This window comes from Nothobranchius furzeri, chromosome 16 (genome assembly GCF_043380555.1).
Source record: "Nothobranchius furzeri strain GRZ-AD chromosome 16, NfurGRZ-RIMD1, whole genome shotgun sequence".
Taxonomy (NCBI): Eukaryota; Metazoa; Chordata; class Actinopteri; order Cyprinodontiformes; family Nothobranchiidae; genus Nothobranchius; species Nothobranchius furzeri.
In genome coordinates, this window is record NC_091756.1 from 3,987,119 (window position 1) to 4,011,717 (window position 24,599).

The 24,599-nt window shown below is 42.2% G+C and overlaps 1 protein-coding gene across 1 annotated transcript; it reads left to right on the forward strand.

Moving 5' to 3' along the window:
- The first annotated feature begins 6,769 nt into the window (after positions 1-6,769).
- LOC107373835 (zinc finger protein 345) lies at positions 6,770-21,285 on the forward strand. Its single transcript, XM_015941978.3, has 2 exons — positions 6,770-6,951; positions 19,455-21,285. The coding sequence occupies exons 1-2, from the start codon at positions 6,948-6,950 to the stop codon at positions 21,095-21,097; spliced, it is 1,647 nt and encodes a 548-aa protein (XP_015797464.3). The 5' UTR covers positions 6,770-6,947; the 3' UTR covers positions 21,098-21,285.
- Positions 21,286-24,599: the final 3,314 nt, after the last annotated feature.

Sequence of the window (24,599 nt, forward strand, 5' to 3'; positions counted from 1 at the left end):
TATCCACATATATGACGTCATTTATGGACTCAGCTTTGCGGGCATTCTATGAGCAGAGAGGACGCAGCGGTAATGGCTCAAACACTCCAGCTGCGTCCGGCCGCTGTTATATTCACAAAATCGCTCCACCAAAACAAAATAATTCACTTGTGATCGTTCATATCAGCCCATATTCTCTGGTACTTTGTGTACTTTTCACCCGAGTTCATAATCTGTGCCCCGGTGACTTCAACTCATTGCTGCTGGAGCGCAGCGCCTGTTAAGCTGTTGTTTTTTTTTTTTTTTTTTGCGTTCGGTAGATCCCTTTGGCTGATTAGTTAGAAAGTAGGAAATCTAGTTTACAGTTTTTCTGGAAGACGGAGAAAACATGCAGCATGCAGGAAGGTTAGAGAGAGAAAGGGCCGGAAATTATTCAAATAAAATCAAGAAAAAAAAGAAAAAAACTAGGTAGATTTATCCCCAATACACATTTTTACCAGTGAAAAGCAATAATATATAAGCATTTAATATTTATACATGTGATAGAATCAGATCACCCCAGAAGTCAGTCCCACATCCAGGGCCGTATCAAGGCATTTGGGGACCAAGGCAAATATAGGCTTGGAGCCCCCACCACCCCACTCCCTGCTCAGTTAATGGCAGCGTGTTGAGAGTACAGATTGTTGTTGCTTTTATTTAATAAACAATCATTTTAAAGCACTGTTATTATATCTGACTGTTTTTAACAGCAACCCTAGCTCAGACACCACATCACCTTCCACATATATGTCATGAGCTCACTGAGCGTCACAAGTAACTTAAAGTAATGCAAAAGTAGTGTAATGCCTTACATTTTAAAATCAGTAATATTGTAATGTAATGAATTACTTTTAAATGAGGGTAACAAGTAATAAATAATGCATTACAGTTTTGAAGTAACTTGCCCAACACTGGTCATACCCAGGTAAGGCACATATGTTTATCCTATGTACTCTAATGCTTCAGAGCCAAGAGATATAAAATTAGTCCAACAGTTTGATAAATGCAACAAGATTATAAATTCACATTTTAAGTTTTCCAGTTTGTTATGAAACATAAAACTAAATATTTAGCAAAACAGGACAGAATGTTTATTATAGCGCTAAGTTCACATTTTCTTTCCCAAACTCCCTAAAACAGCTTTCTGTTGGTGGCAGATGGACAGGCTGCAGCGAGGACAGCTGGTTTGCTGCTAAATGAAATAGCCAATCGTAGTAGAGCCTTTCTAGCCAATCAGAAGCGAGAAAGGCGGGATCTCCAAATGACGGAGGCGGTTCCAAGATGGCGCGTAGTATAGACGTGTTTTAGGAACTCAGACAAACCAACCGACCAATTTTAACCTTTTGGGGAACTATTAACGCATGTGTACAACTTTTAAAATAACAGTCAGCGCCTGGAGTCTGGAAAAGTAACAATGAAAAGTGCAGGAAGAAGGAAACTGGACTCCGGTGAGCCATTATCATCTAGTAGCAAGCTAGCAAGCTCAACTCGAGTTCAATCAACTTTTAATGCCAAAGACTGTTAATTTGCACGACTATATTACCTCAGACACTACTGAGAACATGGAAGCAGAGCTCTGCTCACTACCCGTGACACCTTCCAAACCCCCAGCAGAGAAGCAAAGGAAGACACGCGACGCTGACTCAAGCATCCTCTCAGAGTTAGCATCACTCACCGCCCTCATAAATACCAGATCAGATGCCCTGGAAAAGATGGTCAGTAAAAACTCTGTTGTAATTTCTGCGACTAAAGAGGCAATTAAAGACAACTGCAAGCAGACTGAGAGCATAAAAGAATCATTAGACTTTGTTTGTACTGGGAATAAAAAATCAGTTGATTGCTGTGAAAAACAAGTGAACAAATGCCAGAAATCCTGCAACTTGCATGAGAACCGTATCTCCCAACTTGAGAGTTACTCTCGTCGATGGAACTTACGACTTTTTGGATTGGAGGTAAAAGAAAACAAGATCTGAGGTGGGAAACCATCAACATCTGCCAAGCTTTGCTACCAGAGGCAAAAAACGAGTTACTTGGAGTGATCGATGCGGTTCATCGATTTGGAGTAAAGAAAAGCAGCAACACACGTCCTAGAGGGATCATCATTCGCTTTGGCCTTCGGTTTTATCAGGATGCTGTTTGGCGTTCTGCAAAACGCTCCTCCTTCCTACAAGAAAAAAAGCAGAGGATTGTTGAAGATCTGTCTGCAGAAGAACGAGATATAAGACAGGAATTATGGCCTGCAGTTGAAAAGGCGAGGAAAGAAAACAAAAGGGCCTACGTTGTAGGTGTCGGGTCTTTGTGAACGGGACTGAAATTTTCCCTCAGTAAATGAGGCTCGGTTCCACCCTGATAAATCACTTAGTGACTTTTGTTTATATCTAGATGCACCTTCTGCCACAGATGATTGTTATTAGTCACTCTCACATCACCTGTGGGTTAGCATTAAATGCACAAGTGTAAACAGGTGTTGTACTCACTGTTCTATCGTTAAAACACTTGTCTCATTACACTTAAAGGCCATCTTTCATTTTAAACACATGATGAAGTGCATATTTAGTAATATGCCTAAACTTTATATTTTCATTGAATAGAAGGAAGATATTTGAAAATAAAACCAGTTGTTAATGATCCAACTCTGCTTACCTAGCTAATCCGGTTTGAAACGGCGCCTCTAGCTGGAAACAGGAAGTGACGCACAAGGAGGGAAACATTTCCGACTCTACTAAGCAATGGATTCACAGCAGCAGGACGAGGCGCCAGAATTTGAACACAAATTTACAGTTATTTATAATACTGAAGGTGCACAGCCATACAGTTTTGAGCCAGCAGCAAGAGGGGATAAGAAAAGGCAAAACAGGTCATTTAAATGGTGAAAGAAGAGCTATAGAGCTCCGGATGTCACGTGACTCTCAAGAGAGTAGACGCCATGTTGGCAGGCAACAAATGTAAACAACATGAACGGGATCGGCTTGGATTTTACTTCGTCGGAGTTTACTTCACACTTTAAAACCGAAGAAATCGTTTTATATAGTCAGAAATTAAATAGACTAAACATCTCTCCGACCCTTACCGTGCCCCTGGGATACTTTTTAAAAACGCCAGAAGCTGTCGGAGCAGACTTCTTACCGGACCTGGCCGGGGACCGCCTTGGGATTTCCCCGGAGGAGCTGGCCCAGGTGGCTGGGGAGAGGGAAGTCTGGGCCTCTCGACCAAGCCCCCACAATGCGGCTCAAAAATTGAGTCAAACCCGGAAGTACCAAACATTGCAGTTCCACCATCATCCACTAGGGGCTGGTGTCAGAAGCGAGCAAATCCTCATTGACTCCCATGTTAAAAATACCAATTTCACAGCAGAAATAAACATGTTTACAGCCTGGTACCAAAACATGTTTTTGGTTTAAATGATCTAGTTTACACTCATGACAACTCTGAGGGGGGTGAATTTTTTTCACACTCTTCTGTTTAAGTGTATTAAAAGCCTAAAATTCTGTATAATTAATGAGCATCAGACCCACGTGACCACAGAGCTAGCTCCGGGGAAAGGCCTCAGTAGAGCCTCGGTCTGGCCTGGAAACTGCTCCGGGATTTTGAGTCTCTGTGTTTGTGTATTCTTGTTTGGATATTTTTTGTGCAATTGTTGGACAAAATGACTTGCTGTGGCATTAATTGCCTAATAGAGCGTCCAAGGAGTCTCCACTTCATTTATTTCGGTAAGTAAAATTATATTTATGTATTTTAGGTCACTGCCGAGCTGAGCTTAGATGTTAACATGTACTGTTTAACCATGAAATTTAAATGTAATAGAGTAAAACCCAGTGCATTTAACATAATGCTGCACTTTAGAAAATGGGTTGAAATATAACATGTTGGTGGAGCTGGGTTCCCACTATCGGCTTGTGGAGGTCTCGGGAGACCGATGTTTTCCACCCGTTCTCTCCTCCCCGCAGCTCGGCGCATCTCTGTCTGATCACGGCTTCTGTCTCCTGCGCGGGCTGCCGGCTTGTGGAGCTCTGGGATGGAAACCTTTCCACCCAGTTCTCCCCAGCGGCAGCTCTGCACATCTCAGATCGCAGCGGCGCTTGTCTGCTGTGCGGCTACCGGCTTGTGGAGGTCTCGGAGACCTCTGTGTTCCACCCGGTGTCGGTACAAGATCTGCTCGGGTGCAAGATCGGCTCGGGGTCCTTCGACTGCCGATGACGTCAAAGTACGGCAAACCCACTCAGACAAAATAAACTACACATCTATACTGTTGGAAAGAATTTAGCAGTTTCGTTATTAAAATAATGTTTCTTAAGACGTAAGTTTGTGTTTATAATGGTATTTGTAAAATAAAACACTATTTTTTATTCATAATGTTGAACTCCTCTTTGAGCACATCCCTTGAAGGATCATATGGTATTAGCAACACCTGTGAAATTGTATTTGCAGGAAAGAAGTGTGTCCCGTTTATTGAAGTATTTTGTGTTTAGAGTTTTTGACGTGTTGTCCATGCGTAGTTCAGTTACGCTCATAGCTTCTAGCCAAAACTCTGGAGTTAAAAGTTTTCTGGCTTTACTAAAATACCTGTCTGTACTTATTTGATTGATGGTAGTTTTACTTTCTATTAGACTCCAAATGTAATCATTTGGCACGTTTCTAATTCATAATTTGTAATAATGTAATCGGTGATATTAGCATTAGCATTCCTATGGGTTTTTCCATGTATATTAGCATTGCGCTAACCACTCGCTGCCAAATTGCAGCCTTTGCGATTAGAAAATCTCCTTTTGTCACATCGCAATTTAATTGCACATGCAGTTAATCGTTCAGCCCTAATATACATGCAGCTCTATGCTAATAGTGTATTTTCAAAGAGGTAATGATGGATTTCTTTGTAAAAGTTGTCCATCTCTCCAACAGAAAGATTTGCCTGGACCAACGTAACGTGATAACAGCGTAATGTGATTACGTAATTCCGTAAGGTTCATGTTCAGCCAATCAACTACTTAGACGTCATCGGCAGTCGACGGACCCCGAGCCGATCTTGTACCGACACCGGTTTTACCCAGCGGTCAGCCCGGCGTATCTCTGACTCAGAAGCTCCGGTGTTGTGCACAGTTAACTCCGGTTGTAGCTAGGTAGCTACCTCTGTTAGCTTAGCTCCTACCTCCGCGTTAGCTTTGGGTTAGCTTCAGGTTAGCTTGTAGCTAGTTCGACCGGGTGTCGTCAGTTGATCCCAGCCTTACAGCCCCACCCTCAGCTCCACCTCTCTTCCCTTTTGTGGAATTGTCTGGGCTTGACGGAACCTGTGACACGGTCAAAATGGCGGTGGTGGCCACCTCCCATTTAGCCTCAAAAATGTGTTATTGGAGTCTATGGAAACCCATTGTCCAATATTTATATGTCGATGCTCTCAACGCTACTGCTCATTTCTGCCTTCAGTCTGACGGCGCAGCGCAGCGTGCGCTTATTGAATCTGTGTGTGTGTGTGTGTGTGTGTGTGTGTGTGTGTGTGTATGTGTGTGTGTGTGTGTGTGTGTGTGTGTGTGTGTGTGTGTGTGTGTGTGTGTGCGTGCAGCACAGCTCCCATGAGTTGCTCCAGTCACTGCGTCTCGTTATTGGCGCTATTTATTGGGCCCACTTACTTTTCCTTAGGCCCACCCACAAATGAGTTTCTGGCTACGCTAATGGTGACATATGACAGACTTCTCGGAGTTCCGCAGCCATTACACTTTTCACCTTGCGCACCCCTATAGCGGCAGCTCGCGCACCCCTATTTGGGGAATCCCTGCTCTATTCTTTCTCTATTTGCTCTTTGCTGCGTCCGTCTGCTCTTGTCTGTTTTCCAGGCGAGGCGCTGCTCAACTTGAACAAGGCCTAGTGTCCTTCTGCCACCAGCAGAAAGCTGTTTTGGGAAGTTTAGTAAAGAAAATTTGAACTTAGCGCTATAATAAACATTCTGTCCTGGTTTGCAAAACATTTTATGTTTAATAAAAAAACAGAAAAACATAAAATGTGAATTTTAAATCTTGTTGCATTTATCAAACTGTTGTACTAACTTCATATCTCTTGGCTCTGAAGCATTAGAGTACACAGGATAAACATATGTGCCTTACCTGGGTATGACATTTAATAAAACTGCCCTCTTCTGCCCAGCTGTGTGCATCAGGTCTGTTTCTTCTCTAGAAGAATGAAAACGGGTGAAAAATAGGTCTAAATCATAATCAGCTTTAACTTAATTAAATGATACACATTTAATCTGATGATGAGAGATGTGCTCTAACCTGTAAACCGCCTTAACCTATTAAAGCAGGATAGCCTAATATGGAAGTAATAAGATAACCCCATAACAGAAAAAGTCGGTCTACAGTGCGATAAAATGCAACAAGATTTATTACAAGTTCACATTTGATGTTTTTCAGGTTATTTTATGAAAGAAACTGAAACTGGTTTGTTGCTAAACAGGAAAGGATGTTCATTATAGCGATGAGTTCACAATTTCTTCCAAAAACTCCTCAAGATCTGGTTGTAAACATAAAATCCTGCAGCGAGGGAAAACTGTTTCCCCTTACACGAAATAGCCAATCGTAGTAGAGCCCTTCCAGCCAATCAGAGGCGAGAAAGGCGGGACCTCCTTGGACATCCTAGAATTCCACATGATGGACTTCCTTTCCTAACGACGTCTGGAAAGACGGTTCGGAGCGCATCCTTAGTGTTTTCCTAACTCACAGGGAATATCAGTGACTAAGTAGCTATGGGTCCTCAGAAATGTTGCTAGGTGGTTCGCTTTGCTCATTTGATGGAAAAAACGACAGGAAGGGGTCTGAAAAGCTGCTAGAAATAGCCACAAAGTTGCTAAGTTGGCCACGCGGTGTTGGAGGTGCGTTCGATTTGCTACTTGGAGCAAAACGAGGAGGAGGAGCAAATATTCGGCTCTTTTTGTCGCAAATATGGGTGAGTCCAAGCTTCATGTTAACGTAAAGTGGTCAGGCTTTTCTAATCCTAGCTGTTTTATTTTCTGTCAGAAGCTAATTCAGGACATCTGTGTAAGACAGCTTTCATGGGCTGCGTCAGGGGCGTTCCTGTACCTTGAAACATTGGGGGCTGAACCCAGACCCTAAAGGAATCTAGGGAAACTTACACTGTAAAATATGCTTTTTATTATAGCTTTGTTGAGCACATTGGCACCTTGTTTAAAGACAGTCATTGCATTATGTTTTTCAAAATGTATTTATTTTCTCACACACATAAAAACTGACAAAACATGTTTTATTTTCTAAAAACATCAGGAGCTGAAAATTTCAGTTTTTCTGTTTTTACAAAACAAAGCCTGTAGTCCCGTTATAGGGCTTGAGATCACACTCTTATCTTTCTGGGATGTGCACGGACCAGGGGTTTTCCTGGCTCAAATTGAGGCAGAGGTGGTACCATCCTGACCATGCGCCAGCACATGCATACTCTGTGTATTTAACAGACTCATTTTTTTAAAGGCAAAATATGTTTTCGTTCAGTGTTCCAATCTAAGCTTCTGTTGATTAATTGAATATTCCATCTGACAACGTTTCAAGTGAAACAAAACTGGTTTACTGCTAAAAAAATAAGAAATAAAACAACAAAATGATCAGGCTGAAATAACAGACTTTTGTTATAAAAGGCTCAGTAACAGAGCTGAACGATTTTAGGAAAAGATTGATTCGCATTTTTCTGGTAGAAATTGCGATTTTGGTTCAATTCACGATTTTCTGCAAACAAAGGTCCAACACTAGCCTGCCAAGCCATCCTGTAGATTAAGTGAAAAGATGGTCTAGATTCTAATCTAGTACAACAAATCATTCACATTAATATTTACTATTTAACCATACAATAAAAACAGTTAAAGCTATTAATATTTTCTCCCATTATTATCTTTTATGTTATGTGTTTGTGAAGCAACTTGTGATTTTTTATCTAGAGAGGAGCTTCATAAAAACATGTTTTACTCCAAAAATGCATGGAGGAAATCTGTAGGTAGAAATAGCTTTTACATGTATTAAATAACAAAATGCACACGGTTTTCCCTGCATTACCGCGGCAGGCTGAAGCCATCTGATAGTTTATTCCTCACTAAAACATCAGCTCCATGAGAGAGACGCACGCATTCTGACGCCTTCGATTGTTTGAACTAAAGTGTGCCATCAGTAGGGTCGGGCATCGAGCATCGATTGGAACCGGTTCCAACTGTTTGTTTTTCCCGGAATCATTCAAAGTTTTTTATTTCGATTCCTAGAATGCCGACGGAAGAGGAATCCGCGGCCGATCTCCGTGAAAAATAAACGTGATCTGCAAATTGTGATCAACGCGTTTCAGAGCTGATCGCACCAGCTGTCTGTGTGCAGCAGGAGTCCCCCTCCCCCCACCCAGATATAAATAAACGCGTCTGCCGAACTTTTACTCCGTGATGTAAACTTTAACTCCTGCATCGTAGAGGAAACGTGTTAAAATACATCAACACGGTGGATTTAATAGAAGCTTTAAAGAACAAACTCTGGACGTGTGAGGTGAGTTTGTCTCACTGCAGAAATAAAAACACACGGAGCGTCAGCATTCAGATGCAGCCAGCTACATTTAAGTTTCACTTCCTGTTGCGACTGAACGCTGCAGCAGCATGGAGGTGTAGTTCTCAGTCATCCTGGACATGATCATCCTGAGAGTTTTAGCTGAAAACAGCTGGACGTTTCTGGATGTGTTGGAGACATTTAGCCTCTCATCCCAGAGGCTTCTTCCACACTTTGGTTGTGGTCAGTGTTGGGGTCCTGCCCTCATGAGAAAATTACTACGCAGTATTTTCTCCAAAGGACTGTGCCATCTACGCCCTGAAGCGTAGACAATAAAGCATATTAATATCAGCGCCAGCAGGGACTCCATGTCCCATGATCCTCCGCAGCCGGCAGCAGCTTGATGACGTCATCACGCGACGCCAAGTCTGACTGGCCCCGGTGGATACCGGCCCCTACAGAGACCGCCCGCTGGACGAGTCTATAAAGCCGAGGCGCAGAGCGGAACTCCTCCTCTCCCCTGCCCAGTTCACCTGGAGTCAGGAGACCCCCGCCTCTGCTCCTGCCGCTCCGGACGGCGTGTGTGTGACGCCTGGCTGCTGGGGTCAACGGACCAACGCCATCTGATCTGCTCAGCCCCTGGACACAGAGGGACGCCTTGTCTCTGTTCATTCAAGATTTTTTTTTCTTTTTTCTCTCTTTCTTTCTCCCGCTTCTCTAATAGTCCAAAACAAGCGGTCGACCACGTGACTGCTTTAAAATACTAGTCGGTCTCTCTTCCATGCTAAGAACGCCAACGGACCATCTCGAAGTAAGCTCCTCGTTTTTTTTTAAATATCTAAGTTTGTTTTACGCTGTGGCCAGGCCAGACAGACTGTTTAGATATTTAATTTGCCTTTATGATCAATCTGTTGCTGTGTTTTTCTCTTGAGCTTTGTGAAGCGATTTGAAGTTGTTTGGATCAAGTTTACTGTGAACGTTGCTGCTGTTTGCTGCGATTCTCATCTCTGGAGGGGAATCCTCGCTTTGTTTACTTCAGCCACCTAGCAACCTTTGTGTTGAGCACTCGGCCGCTCAACCCTTAGTAAAACTCCATCTCTAATTCCAAATTACGGTCCCAGCTGCTATATCGAAGCATGGAGCGTTGGCTCACCCGACGCCACGTCGAGATAACGCTGTACGGCCGCCATTTCAGTAAAACACACTCCAGCCTTTTGTTCATCACAGTGCAGCGGGTTGATAGCCTGGCAAGCCAGACTAAATAAAGTGTGTTTAGTCTGGCCACGCTCCATTGACGGCTCTCGGTTGTGGGGCGGGTTCTACCGTTGTCTTTCAAATGATCTCCGCATTCCACTGGACAATGAATGTGACATACTCTTGTTTCACTCTGCTGCATCATCCCACCCACCAGGCATATAGAGTGCCCTGATTGGCCCACAAAGCGGATAAAGCTCTGTGATTTGTTCACTAAGCAGATAGAGCACTATGATTGGCCCACCATTATGGACCAATCACAGCTCTTTATGTGTTTGAAACCCCTCTAGAGAGCTGTGATTGGCTAGCCAGAGTCCTGGTAGGAGCTGTGGAGGTTCCAGTGGAGCGTGCCTAGACCAAACTTTGCAAAGCAAGAATTTGGTCTAGTTCACTAGGCTAGCAGGTTGAGGCTTGATCTACGTTCAGGCACAGATCTAGGCCGACCCCCGTCTGTTTCTCCCTAGTTTAGAACGTGCTCACACCGTCAAATACGCGTCCGATCAGGGGGCCCACACCCGCTGATTATTTCGATCCTTTGTTCAACCAAACAAAGGATCCACAATTTTGTTTTTCAAACTCCCTCCAGTTTTGGTAATCAGCCTATCTCTGTCTGATTACATCATCAAGCAACCCCACCTTTGCTTGATTACATCACCGTCTCATCCCACCGGTCTGATTAGATTGTTACTCCACAGTATCACTCCATTGTTTCCTTGCTTGTTGTTTGTTTGATAAAATCAGTTGGTTGACATATTGATTGGCTAGCGCCTTGGAGGAGCTGAGGTGGTTATATTAGTTAATAAATGTTATCGCCAATGAAGTTTTGTCTCAAGTGAATTTCTCTGTGTTGGATAGAATATGACCGCTGCTCGTTAAAAGAATTTTACGAACTTTAGACAGATTGATAGAGGTTTGGATTCATTTTTCCCCAGTTAAAAGGGGTGGAGCCCTGAGGCATATCCATGGATATTCTAATTAAGTAATAAAATCGGTAAATATTTCCATATTTACGAATTTTATTGATGAATCCAAAGGGTAAGTAAAACTTACAAACTATTTGTTGGCTAATAACGCAACATAATAAACAAACACACTGGTTGTGCTGCAAGTCTTTTTCTTTTTCTCTCCAAAACATGTTTTTGTCTAAATGAAGGTGATGTTGTTGTTCATAGAGTTAAAATTCATGTTGAAGTTGAGATTATTTCATCAAGTAGGACATGTGGTTAGCTGGCTCATGTAAAGCATGTCATGTCTTGAATGAATCGGAATCGGGATTCAATAGGAACCGGAATCGAAACAAGGAATTGGAATCGGAATTGGAGTTGTTCAAAATCAAATGATGCCCATCCCTAGCCATCAGAAACATTCAAACCATTTTTAGAAGAGAAGTTGAGCTTTCAAGTCAACTAAAGTGCGACAAATCAGATAAACTGACTGGAACCTCGGCCATAGTGATTGTTTGGTTGTCTCAGCGTGTATACAACAAGCCATTCCATTGGAGGACTGTGAGGGCAGCAACATGGAAAATAGGCTTTCTTTGCTTGTAGGCTTTATAGTAATTACTGTAGCATTCAAGGTATAATTCTAATGCAGATGACCCTAATCGTCTACACTGAGATCACACAGTGGTGACCAGGTACCTGAGCTGTACTAAACTCCTCCTCAAAGATCCTTAAAGAATCAGAATTTGTGTTTGCCAAATGTTAAAAGCTGTTTTTCTGTAAATAAATTTTTTAGAAAAGTCCCAGAAAAAAACTTTATGCAAGGGCTACTAACCAGGCGCTTTTTCTGATAATGTTACATTTTCTAAGACATACAGGAGAAAATTACATGTTTGTTTACCTGGTTCATCATGTGTTGGCCCAGAGTCTTTTTGCCCAGTGCCAGCCACCAAAACTGATGAAGTGTTCTTCTTACTTCTCCCCAAAAATCGTCTGATGTCCATGTTCTATCTGACTCGGAGTGGGAACCGATCAAAGTAATATTCAGAGATACCGGGCTTTCAGCGACCAATAAAACGAGGATTTACCTGCCTCTTCAACCATCTTTGTAACTCTTCTCTTATTGGTCAAACCATCATGCCTGTGTTGCATTCATTAAAGCCAGAAAAATTACAAAACTACGCATGTTCTGGGGCGAAAAAACATTTGGGGAATGCTCAGGCCAGGCAACGCTACTCTACACTATGCGTGGGGGTACAGTTGTTAGCACTGTTGCCTCGCAGCAAGAAGGTTGCAGGTTCAAAACCCGGCTGCGGTCGTTCTGCGGGGAGTTTAGGGCTGGGCGATACGGCCTAAAATTAATATCACAATAGATTGAGGATTTGACCTCGATAACGATAAATGAACGATAACTCCAGGTATGCGCAGAAACAAAAGTTGTCCACTAGACAGGGCTGTCACATGTATTACTTTGAGTCACATTTTTATGTTTGTAAATTGTGATCAGCTCTGAAAAGTCTTGATCACAATTTGCAGATCACGTTTATTTTTCACGGAGATCGGCGGCGGATTCCTCCTCCGTCGGCACACTAGGAATCGAAAAAAAAAATGTTGAGCGATTCCGGGAAAAATGAACAGTTGGAACCGGTTCCAATCGATGCTCGATTCTCAATGCCCAGCCCTACTGACAACGTCTCGACCCTTGTATTGAAAAGTTTCAGAATCATAACGAACTACAAGCCCAGCACACCCGCCTCCACTGATCATCTGCTCTTGGCCAACTGCCTGAACAACTTCTGTTATCGGTTTGATGAGCCATCAGGCAGGTCTCACACCTCATCAGTCCCAACAGTAGAGCTATTGAGCCTGAGGCACACAGAAGACAGATGTGCTGCGCCACGGAAGCGCCGCAGTTTTGGGAAGTCAAATGGTCACACAAGACTCGCTACACTGCTGAGCGCTTCATGAAAAATCGTGAGATAATCTCAACTAGTGTTGTCACAGTGTGAAAATTTTACCTCACAGTTATTGTGGCCAAAATTATCATGGTTTTCGGCATTATCGCGGTATTTTTTTAAAATGTGTTACATTTTCAGACAGCTAAATAAACCCTCTATTTCAGGAAAATATTGTCCTCAGTTTGTCTAAATTTTGCCTAAAATGTGTTATTTTCAAAAAATGTTGTTAATTTGTTTATATTTTTCCATTTTAGTCTTAAACCCATTTGTGCCCACATTTTTTTCAGAGTTGTAATGCATATCTTTTTATCAGTTAAGTCCCTCTGAATCATGTTATATAACTTTTTTCAATTATATACTGTTTTTGGGAAGAAAATGGCATATTTATGTGGTATAGTGGTCAAACAGCTTGTCAGTAGGTGAAATGTGACCTAATAATAGGAATAGAGGAGTAATAATAATATCATTATAACCAGTGCAGACACTGGGGCATTATTTTCACTGGGCAAAATTTTTCCTCCCCCCCCCCCCCCCCCCCCCCCCCCCCGCACGCACACACACACACCTGTAACCTCACCCATGCATCCCACAAACAGGACACTGCTCTGTTGTTTTGGCGCACCTCACTGCAGCAATACCTCCCCCAATGGCTGTTCAAGGCCCAGCCCTGGTCATAACAAAGTAATAGCCTAATAGTATTGTCATAAAAATAAGAAAGGACTCAGGTTCCCCTGTATGAAATTCAAAACAAGACACAATTTGAGCTGTTTCCTTTACTCACTTTTTTAAAACTCAATCACAACAAAGATGTTTTTTTAGAACATCTAACACATATTTTTGTATATGACATAGTTCCCACACAATCATCATTTGGTATGGATGTACTACTCAGTGTGGTACTTTTTGAAGCACTCCACATCACATTTTTCGCACACAAATGGTGTGCGTCCACCAGTTCTTGCACCACTTGTACCTGCTACCAATGTTGCTGGACCAGTGTTTCAAGCTGTCACACCTGGTGACATCAGGTATCGCCACCGCCATTGCAGATTTTCTGCCTTGCCTACTTGGCTTTGTTCCATGGCGCTGGAGGAGGGTCTGGGCTATCAGCCTCTGGAGTGAGAGGAGATCCATCTGCCCGTTTTTCCAGGACCTAAATCAATGTCAAAACAATATTATTGGAGTGTATAATTTGTTTTATGTTTTATTGTTTTCTGCATCAAACAGAACTTGATTCATTCTCCAACATTTCAGAAACGAACCACTGGGTTCAAATAAAATAACTAACTAAGTCAAACATTTCATTTGGTGTTATTTCTGACACCCTTGAACATAAATATATGACTCTAGAGCTGCTCAGAGACATGAAACACTCATATATGAACCCATTATGGATTTTATTATTACATTATGTTTTCCTGTAGGTTTTCAGTACTTTTTTAGATTTTGTGAGTTTTTGCAAAGCGTGTTTTTCTCAGCCTGAGGCGTGGTGTTGAACCAGGAAACAGATGTTTTACTTTGTTAAATCTTCTTAAATGTTTAAATGTTTTGTCCTAACCTGTTGTGAATGGAGAGCTTTTGAGGGACGGCAGGTTGTGTCAATTACGTTTTAGATATAAAAAAAAAAGCAAATATCTGACATCTTCTATTTATCGATGAAAACAAATCAATATGAAATAATCGTGATGCATCGGGATATCGAATCGAATTGAATCGTTGACCCAATAATCGTAATCGAATCGGGAGACAAGTGAAGATTCACACCTCTACTTTTCTGTATATATTTACATATTTACAACCAGCACCGTGTCAGTCTCTGGCAACATTGTGATGCAGGCTGAACATTTGACTAGTGGTGGACTAGTGTGTTACTCCACCTCAAAGTTCTAGTCAAGCTCGTCCTCATATTTCTTGCTCATCATGGAGAGCAAGCGGCCCTGACCCACGCACATGAAATCTTCTTCTGGCTCTGCATCGTCCATCTCAGCAGCAGTGGAAGTCTTTCCATCCATGAAATCAAGACGCCTTCGCCGTTGGACATCATGAAACCATACGTTTATGGCTGGCTTCGGGTCGAAGTGTTTAATGTCTGCCGACAGTAACCGCACCGACACGAGCTCGCCCACACTCTTCCCTGACAGGCTGGACCGCCAGTCACTCTTTATCATTTTCATGTGGTTGAAACCTCTTTCACATTCAGCTGTAGACGCAGGCAGGGTCAGCAGCAGGTCCACAAGCTGAAGAACGTTGGGGCATTCTTCAAAGTACCTTCTGTTCAGTTCTTGATGAACTCACACCAGTCGGGCTGCTGATACACCTTGGATCGGAGTATTGTCCGCCCGACAGCAACTTTGTCCACCGGCACATCTGCATCTTCCAGGACAGGTTTGAAGTACCCTACCAGGACGTCAGCAGCTGCATCTCCAAAGTCTGAAAAACAAACAAAAAAAACCCATTTAATTATCAAAAAACCTTACTCTTTAAAAACCAAGAGGTGTCCTAGCATTGCCTCTTCATTTAAAAAAATGTGCTGTGATGAAATCACCTTATCAAAGTAAAATGAGGCAGTTCATAAATTGAAACAAAAAAAAAACAACCTGTCATGTTTACTTTGTCGGGCCAGAACCCAAAATCTGCAATGTTTGTGGCATGAAGTACCCCCCCCCCCCCCCCCCCCCCCCCTTTCACATGCCCAAATCAGTCCTCCATGTTGGCCACCAGGTCATCAATAAGAATCGGGTGTGATGACTGGAATGATCGACCGTCGCCCGAGAGTTCCCATCCCTCAAAGGTCGTCTTGTTCCCGAACGACTGTAGCATGGGACCAGGCCTACAAAGAGAAAGTAAAAAGTATAGGTTAGTTTAACACAATATAGACTGCTATATAGGGCTGTCACGGTAACCACAAAAATGAAATATCGCAATATGAAGAAGCCCACCGCGCTGCATCATGCGCCACCGCGATTACTGAACTTGGTTCAACTCAATGATGCATGTTGAGAAGGATGGCTGCACTGGTATCAAAGCAAAACGTTACTTCGCTCCTTTGGGAGCGCTTTGGTTTTCAGTACGTCAGCTGCTGCGCCGCCAGAGTCCTTGGCCGAGACAGAGCTGCCACCAGCGGCAAAAAAATAAATAAATAAATAAACGCTCGGAGACCTGCTGAAGTCCCGGACAAGCACTGTTAACGCAACCGTCCCGAAGAGAGTTTGAGCCGAGCTGGAGCTCACTCGCTACCTGCAGGAGGAATGCATCCACCCTAAAGAACCCCCCTGACATGGTGGAGCAACAACCGGGAGAGATTCCCTTTGCTCGCCAGAGTCGCACGCAAATACGTGTGCGTTAGTGCAAAGAGCGCACCATCCGAGAGGGTTTTCAGTGTTGCTGCAAATGTTGCCACCCCTCTCAGATCCTCTCTCAAACCGTATATGGTTAACATGCTGGTTTTCCTTGTGGGCAACAAGGACGTGACCGAGCTATAAAGCACCGTCATTCGTGTGTGTGAAAGTGAAAGTGAAATGATAGTGCGCCCGCCCGGTACATGTAATTTTTTATGCTCGATTTTAAACAACTAAACAAAATGGGGACTTGTTTCTTATTTGTTAGATGCTGCAGCCAAATTTGCATTTAAAAGTTTAACCTTCTCCTGAATTTTGTTGTTTTTAAGTTCAGTCGGACTCCGACTGTCGGAGAAACAAACGTTACTGCGATCTGTGTTGTTACTGCCCTTTGATCTGCATTCAGTAAAGTGTTATTAAAGAAGGCACGGCAATTTTTAACCTTTTTTAAATGTGTAAACATTATGTTTAGATAGTACTGCAATAAAAAAAAGGGCTGCAATAATATCGCACACCGCAATATTAAGCCACCCTGAATCACCGCAGGGGGAATTCCTCAACCGCGACAGCCCTACTGCTATAACTATTGATATGTTTAGAATACTATTTTTCAACCTAGCTCCCCCGTACCTCTCGGACCTCCTTCATCTCTCAACCTCCACCCGTTCCCTCAGGTCCTCCTCCTCCATCCACCTCTCTGTCCCACCTGTCCGTCTGGTCACTATGGGGAGCAGGGCCTTCAGTCGCTCTGCTCCCCAGCTCTGGAACTCACTCCCTCCTGACCTCCATAACTTTGACTCCCTCACTCTCTTTAAAACCAGACTCAAGACCCACCTGTTCCGTCCAGCATTACAATAATTACTCTCTTTGCTCCAATCTGTCTGTTTTATGCTGTTCTATCTTTTATTGTTGTGTATTTTATCTCTGTCTGTAAAGTGTCCTTGAGTGTTTAGAAAGGCGCTGTTGAAATAAAATGTATTATTATTATTATTAGTATTACCTTGGCCCCCAAAATGCCTTGAGACGGCCCTGGGTGTGTGACTGAGTGTTGAAGGAGATCTGAATTGTATCAGATGTATAAATATTACATGTGTATAACTTCTTGTTTTATACAGGTAAAAACGTGTAGTGGAGGTAGGGCTGGGCGATATGACGATTTTAGACCGTTTTACGATCTACACATCTGACGGTCTGTCATTTTTGAGAGACCTTTTTATCACGATTCACAGCTCTGCTGTTGAATTTCTGCCTCTGAATGAAAAGGGAACTTACCCCAGGCGAATGACACGCCTTTGTTTGACCCTTAACCAATTAGAGTGAGTCGTAGTAATATATTAGTGCCCCGCTTGTTTTCACCTGTGTGTGAACAAACATGGCTTCGGCCGCGGCTGAGCGACAACGAGGTTTTCGTTCCGAAGAGGAACGCAGGGTTTCCTTAGCGCGCGGCGCTAACAACTTAGCGACGTGACATGTCTTGGAGAAAGCGTAAAAACACGTTGGACGCTTCTTCTGAAGCAGGAAAATAACACTTCTTCTTAAGCAGAGCACGACGCCGCCTCGGCTCGTCCACCCTCTGCCGAGCCGGTGTCAGTACCGGACTGAGCTCGGTCAGCGGGTTTCATCAGACTCGTAGTTTCTTGTTTTTGTTGGGGACCCCCTGTATTTTACCGCTCCCTCCTGCAGTCTTCCCCTATTAACATTTAAAATGATTCTGTAAATCCGTGTATCAATAGAAACAATCTCTGCCTCTGCCAGCTGCAGTAAATGTAGTCTCCAAATAATAAGAGGTGCATTCATCTGTGTATCTCCTTTTGTCTGCATTAGTGATGTTTTCAGCACCAGAACAGTGAAGCAAAGAAAGATTCCTGAGTTTGTTAGTAATTTTATTTATTAGGTGCATCTAACCTGTTCTATTTTTCTCTGAAATGAGATCAAATCAGTGCTTCTATGGGTTGTCTCCACTCTGCACTGGAAAATTTTACTTTATTTAGAGACTTGTTGCAGAAAATATTCAGAATGCGCAGTTATTTGCTACCACAAGCCATCTCTGGTCCAGCCGCACATCAGAGCCGTATTTGAGCTTAACTAACCACTACATGAGCAACTGGGAGCTACATAGTATTTTGAACAAGTTCATGTTTGCACAATACGTTTGCAATTGACATGTTTGCACTTTAAACATGTTTACGATTTTAATTTATGTTAAGTTACTTGAAAAATGAGAAAAACTGATTTTTGTAATTGTTTCTCTCAGGGCTTTTATCATCTCTGGTGTGAGTTTAAAATATAAGTGTGTTAGCACTGTGCTGATTATCCCTAATATGAATAAATGTTTATTTATTCAATGTTTCTCTTCTTTAATACGCAATTGAAGTTATGCTATTCATGGATAAAAAATCGTGATAAAATCGAAATCGTGATAAAATATTGGAAAAATCGTGATATTCTATTTTTGCCATATCGCCCAGCCCTAAGTGGAGATAAATCTACCTACATTTTACTTTGTTTACTTGTTTTTATTGAACTATTTTCCTGTCCTGTCTGTCTCTCATCTTCCTGCATCTCCTCTAAACTCTCCAGAAAATCTGCTGCCTGGATTCTTACTTTTTCACCTCATCAGTTACTTCTGAGCAGATCAAAGATCTCCTGACCGCAGAGCGGAGAGCACGTTTCAATGCTGCATCAGTGAGGTGAAATCACCGCAGCACACGATGAGCGGAGCGTCAGGAACGATTAAAAGACAGAGTACCAGAGGATAGAAACAGATATGAACGATCATGTGTTAATAATAATGTTTTGTTGCGCCACCTTGAAAATGTATCGTGCGCCGGATGCAGCGGGCGCACCAACGATCAGCGCTCTGTGTCCTCCGCTCAACAGAACCCCGCTACACTGAGAGTCCATAAATATTGTAATATAGGCAGAAACGGGATCTTTTCCTGAAAGATATCTAGGCCCATAACTCAATCCCTGCTCCTGGATGAAAAACCGGACAATTTGATCATAGTAGGACACCATACCCCCCCCCACACACACACACACACACACCCCGGACAGAGAGGAAAGTGGACATGTGGTCACCCTTCTTTAAAACATGTAATGTCTTGAAAGAATCGGAACCAGGAATCTGAATAGTTCAAAATCAAACGATTACATTTGTTATTCGCAATTTAGGTTTCATTTTAATCGTATTTTTAAAAATGTTTTACAATTTTTAAAATTTTTTGTTCTTGTGATGTGCCTCTTGATTTTTATCTTGAGAGGCACTATATTTTCTTTCTTTCTTTCTTTCTTTCTTTCTTTCTTTCTTTCTTTCTTTCTTTCTTTCTTTCTTTCTTTCTTTCTTTCTTTCTTTCTTTCAATAACACATCTGTTATGTGTGTGATGATAAAGTTACAGTTGTCTGTAATTTACATCATGTGCTTCCTACAGATCAACAGACGGTGCTAGTCAAAGAAGAAGCTCCTGAAGAACAGCAGGACCCAGAACCCCACCAAATGAAGGAGGAACAGAAGGAGCTCTGGACCAGTCCGGAGGGAGAGCAGCTCCATGTAAAGGAGGAGCCTGATGCTGCCAGGTTTCCATTCACTGCTGTTTCTATAAAGAGAGAGGATGATGAAGAGAAACCTCTGTTCTCCCAGCTTCTTCAGCAGCAAATGGACGATGAAGAGGTTCCAACCAGCATCTCAGCTGACCAGATGACAGAAACTAACAGAAACCCAGATCTAAATACCCATGAACAGACATCTGGTTCTTCAGAGACTGACGATAGTGGAAATTATGAAAATGATGTGAATATTGACTCTGAGCTGTCGGAATCTGAACCTGTAACTGGAGATGGAGGCAATGACAGGAAGGATAGCGGGGCTTCTGAGTCAAGAGCAAATACATCTAGCTGCTCTGAGTGCGGTAAACAATTTCTTCACAAGCGGTCTCTACAGAGGCACATGACCTGTCATGGAAGATTAGAGTCTGCTGGCTGTTTGGTTTCTAAGAAACGTTTGAAGATGAAAATCAACGTAGACCCACATAGGAACGTCCAGAAAGAGATTAAATCTTCTAGATGTGATGACGGTGGTAAAGCATTTGGCCAGAGAACTACCCGAAGCACGCACATCAGAAAGCATACAGGAGAGAAGCCACATAAATGTGAGGTGTGTGGACAAAGATTTAGTTGTAAATCGTTTTTAACCAAACACACAAGAATCCATACAGGACAAAAACCATTTAAGTGTGATCTTTGTGGACTAACACTTGCTCATAAATCATCTTTGAACAAACACATGAGAATCCATACAGGAGAGAAACCATATAAATGTGAGGTTTGTGGACAAAGATTTGGTCTAAAGGAAAATTTAAACAGACACCTGAATGTCCACACAGGAGATAAACCATTTCAGTGTGAGGTTTGTGGAAAAAGATTTAATCAGAAATCATTATTAAAACAACACTCAAAAGTCCATACAGGACAAAAATCATTTCGATGTGATCTTTGTGGACACAGATTTAGTCAGGGGGTACATTTAAAGCAACACATGAAAATCCACACAGGAGAGAAACCATTTGAATGTGAGGTTTGTGGACAAAAATTTAGTTGTAAATCATATTTAACCAAACACACAAAAATCCACACAGGACAAAAACAATTTGAATGTGATCTTTGCGGACTAAAACTTACTCGTAAATCATCGTTAAGCAAACACATGAGAATACATACTGGAGAGAAACCATATAAATGTGATCTTTGTGGACAAAGATTCAGTCAGACTTTTACTTTGGATTCGCACATAAAAATCCACACAGGACAGAAACCATATGAATGTGAGGTTTGTGGACAAAGATTTAGTCAGAAATCATTTTTAAGCCAGCACACTAGAGTCCACACAGGACAGAAACCCTATCAATGTCAAGTTTGTGGACACAAATTTAGTCATCATTCAAGTTTAAACTCACACTTGAGAATGCACACAGGACATAAGCCATTTATATGTGAGGTCTGTGGAAAAAGGTATACTGGAAAATCAAGTTTAAACTCACACATGAGAATCCACACAGGTGAGAAAACCATTGAATAGTATTGCAGATAGGGATGACTCGATCACGTTTGTTTGCTCCCAATCATTTACTTTTCAGGAAATCGTTAAAATAAGGAGAAAAAAGTTCAAAATAATTTTCAGAAAGCATTAAACTAAGAAAAAAATGAAATACTTTGAGAAAGCATTAAGGTGACAGTGTGTAGTTTGGTGATGGGGGCAGTTCATACATTTACGGGTAGTTTTACCCCTTGTTGCTACTGTCGCTAGTTTTAAAAAAACATTAAAGGTAAATGTTTTTACCTTCTGAGCAGAAAGCATGCTGCCTCGGACTCCACGGGCTTTGATGATCCTTCAGTTAATTCCATTAAAGAATGCAATGCCGATGCTAGTTTTCTGGTGGAGTAGGTTCCAGATCTGCTCGGGGTTCTGAGCCTGTTGATGTGAAACTATGGCAATACCACTGGGCCACAATATATAGCATCTCTTTTTTAATTCTGTTCTCTCACGTAGGTTTTGGAAAGAGTTTAGCAGTTTTGTTAATAAATTCACGCTCCTTACTGCCTAAATATTTTCTTGATAACTGTAATTTGTTAATAAAACACATTGTCTTGTGAAACTACACAAAACCAACACCAGACTGTGCCAGAAAGCACAACAGTTTTTATATGTGAACATGGGGTGGGTACTTGTCTTTATATGCTTAAGTGGACATTTCCAAATTGTGGGGAGATCTGGCTGGTCCACACAGTGACAAAATACCCGTAAACATGGTTTTAGAGGTATGGTTTGAATTAACTTTTGGTTTAGCTTAGGGTTGTCACGGTGTGAAAATGTAACCTCACGGTTATTGTGACCAAAATTATCACGGTTTTCGGTATTATCCCGGTATTTTTTTTAACGTGCTACATTTTCACACAATTAAATAAACCCTGTATGTCCTCATTGTCTAAATTTAGCCTAAAATGTGTTATTTTGTAATCATGTTGTTTATTTGTTTACATTTTTCCCCTTTAGTCTTTAAAATACCAATGGAAGGTCTACACAAGGATACAGAGACAAGTGTGTGTGTGTGTGTGTGTGTGTGTGTGTGTGTGTGTGTGTGTGTGTGTGTGTGTGTGTGTGTGTGTGTGTGTGTGTGTGTGTGTGTGTGTGTGTGTGTGTGTGTGTGTGTGTGTGTGTGTGTGTGTGTGTGTGTGTGTGTGTGTGTGTGCTCTGTCTTCTCCATCCCCAGTGAGTCATGGTGGATGGCTGCTCATACTGAGCCAGGATCCTCTGGAGGTTTCTTCTTGTTAAAGGGAGTTTTCCTCTCCACCGTCGCTGCATGCTTTCTTAGTATGAGGATTGCTGTAACAATTCAATGGGTTCCTTATATAGAAAACTTTTTACTGATTGACCTAATGAACTGAACTGTATTGGAATGTTTACTTTGTGAAATGCCTTGAGATGACTGGTCATCATTTGGCACTATGTAAAGAAAACTGGATTGGAGTTCTTCTGTATATTTTGTTAGTGTTTATGTACATCAGTATATTAATTCATTAAAATGTTGGGTACTCTGTTCAATAACGTTCTTTTAAATTTCACCTAATTTCATAAAAATATGAGCTGCTCGGGGTTTCCTTTTATCAGTTGATATTTTTGCTTTATTTTACATTTTCTTTGGCAAACATACCCCCCCCCCCCCCCCCCCCCCCCATTTTGGGGGGACTACAGGACTACAGCTACAAAGGCTGCAATTGCAAATTTGTCCAAACCAGTCAAAGTCTTCTGTGTCATCATGCTAACAGAACTTCTGTAAGTCGCTCATCCAGCCAATCCTCTTGTGCAACTTCATCGGCAGGCACTGGCTCATGTGAAATATGGCGTCCCCAGAGACTTAGACCTGTGCCTTATGCATTTTTGACTCAATTTTTTATGGTTATATGTTACAATGCCATCAATATTCTTTAACATAAAAAAAAAGTTAATCCGATCTTTTTTTTTACCCGATTCTGATCTTTTCAACTACGTGATCTGGCTAGGTTTCTGATCACATGATATGCGGACTAATGTCAAGTCAAATGGCACATTTAAACAGACACAAGAATCCACAATGGAGGGAAAATACTTTAGCAGTTTACAGTTAAAAATGCCTTAAAGGACACTATTATTAGGATGAATCCACCTGTGGTTTCTGACATCATCCTACTTCACTTTACGATACAAAACACCTTTATAGGGAGCCTAAGTCACTTCCACATCATGGGTCCCCGGAAGAACAAAAAAATGAATGCAAGTCAACGGGGCTAAAAACGCTATTTTCTAATCTGCTTTGCCTTACGCCCTGGATTGCACATAAAATCTGAGGAATACCAAAAGCGGCTGCCGTGTATTCAAAAGTGTTAAAATTATCAAATAAAACAGGTTTTGCTAAAAGTATTGATGAACTTATAAAAGCAGCCCCGCCTCCCCTTTTCCCGTTCCTCGTAGAAAAATTGAAATTAAAATCAGGTGGGGAGGCATCTGTGAAAACAACAAGGGCATCTGAATTCAGCCATGTTTCAGTTTCAGTTAAAAATAAACACTGAAGATTAAAATCTAAAATCAGGTCATTTATAATAAAAGTTTTGTTCAGCAGAGAGAGAACATTAAAAAGAGCCACATTAACAGATGCTGGAGGTAGAGTGGCTGTGCGATTTACTGAACTTGAGGTTTTTGTTAGCTGTTTAAGGTTATTGAAGTTGGGTTTGCTAGATTTATGTTGGATTGGTCGCTCTCTGCTGATAATGACAGGTATGTGGTTGGTTTGGCAGGGTCCAAGTCCGATATGCGAGTTACTGTTAAAAACAAGGCTGGGTTTGTACCGTATTTTCCCCAGTATAAGTCGCACCAGCCATAAAATGTATAATGAAGAAGAAAAAAACATATAAAAGTCGCACTGGACTATAAGTCACATTTTGGGGGGAAATTTTATTATTTTTCTTACAAAATCTGAGACCAAGCATTTCACATTGCAAGACAAGTACCGGTAACAATAACAGAATAAACAACGCGGGCGCAGCAGCGCACCACGGTCTCCAGCAGAGGATGGCGGTGTTTGAAACCCTCCCTGCGGGACAGGGGAGCTCATTCCTGGGTCGGAGCTGCCCGGCCCGCAGCAGCTTGCCACAGGCTCCAGCAGGTGATGGTGGGGCAGAGGAGCTTATTCCTGGTCTGGAGCCGGTCCGCAGCAGCGCGGTATACATAATTTGGTATATAAGTCGCTCCGGAGTATATGTCGCAGGACCAGCCAGATGAATAAAATCCCGTTTGAGCAGTTCTGACTGTTGTTTGTGGATCTCGGTGGTGCCTGCGTGAATAACTTTACTCACGGTGGAGTGTTGTTGAATGATGTCCGTGATCTGATCCGTGATGTCTGACACTGTTGCTCTGGAAAACAGAGTGCGGCCCCCTTTCATTTGCACATTCCTGATGATGGCTGCCTGTTCAGACTGGGGCTTTGCAGGGGATCCCTTGCTGTCCAAGACTGGCTGGATGGTGAAAGCCTCTCCAGGGCTGCCAT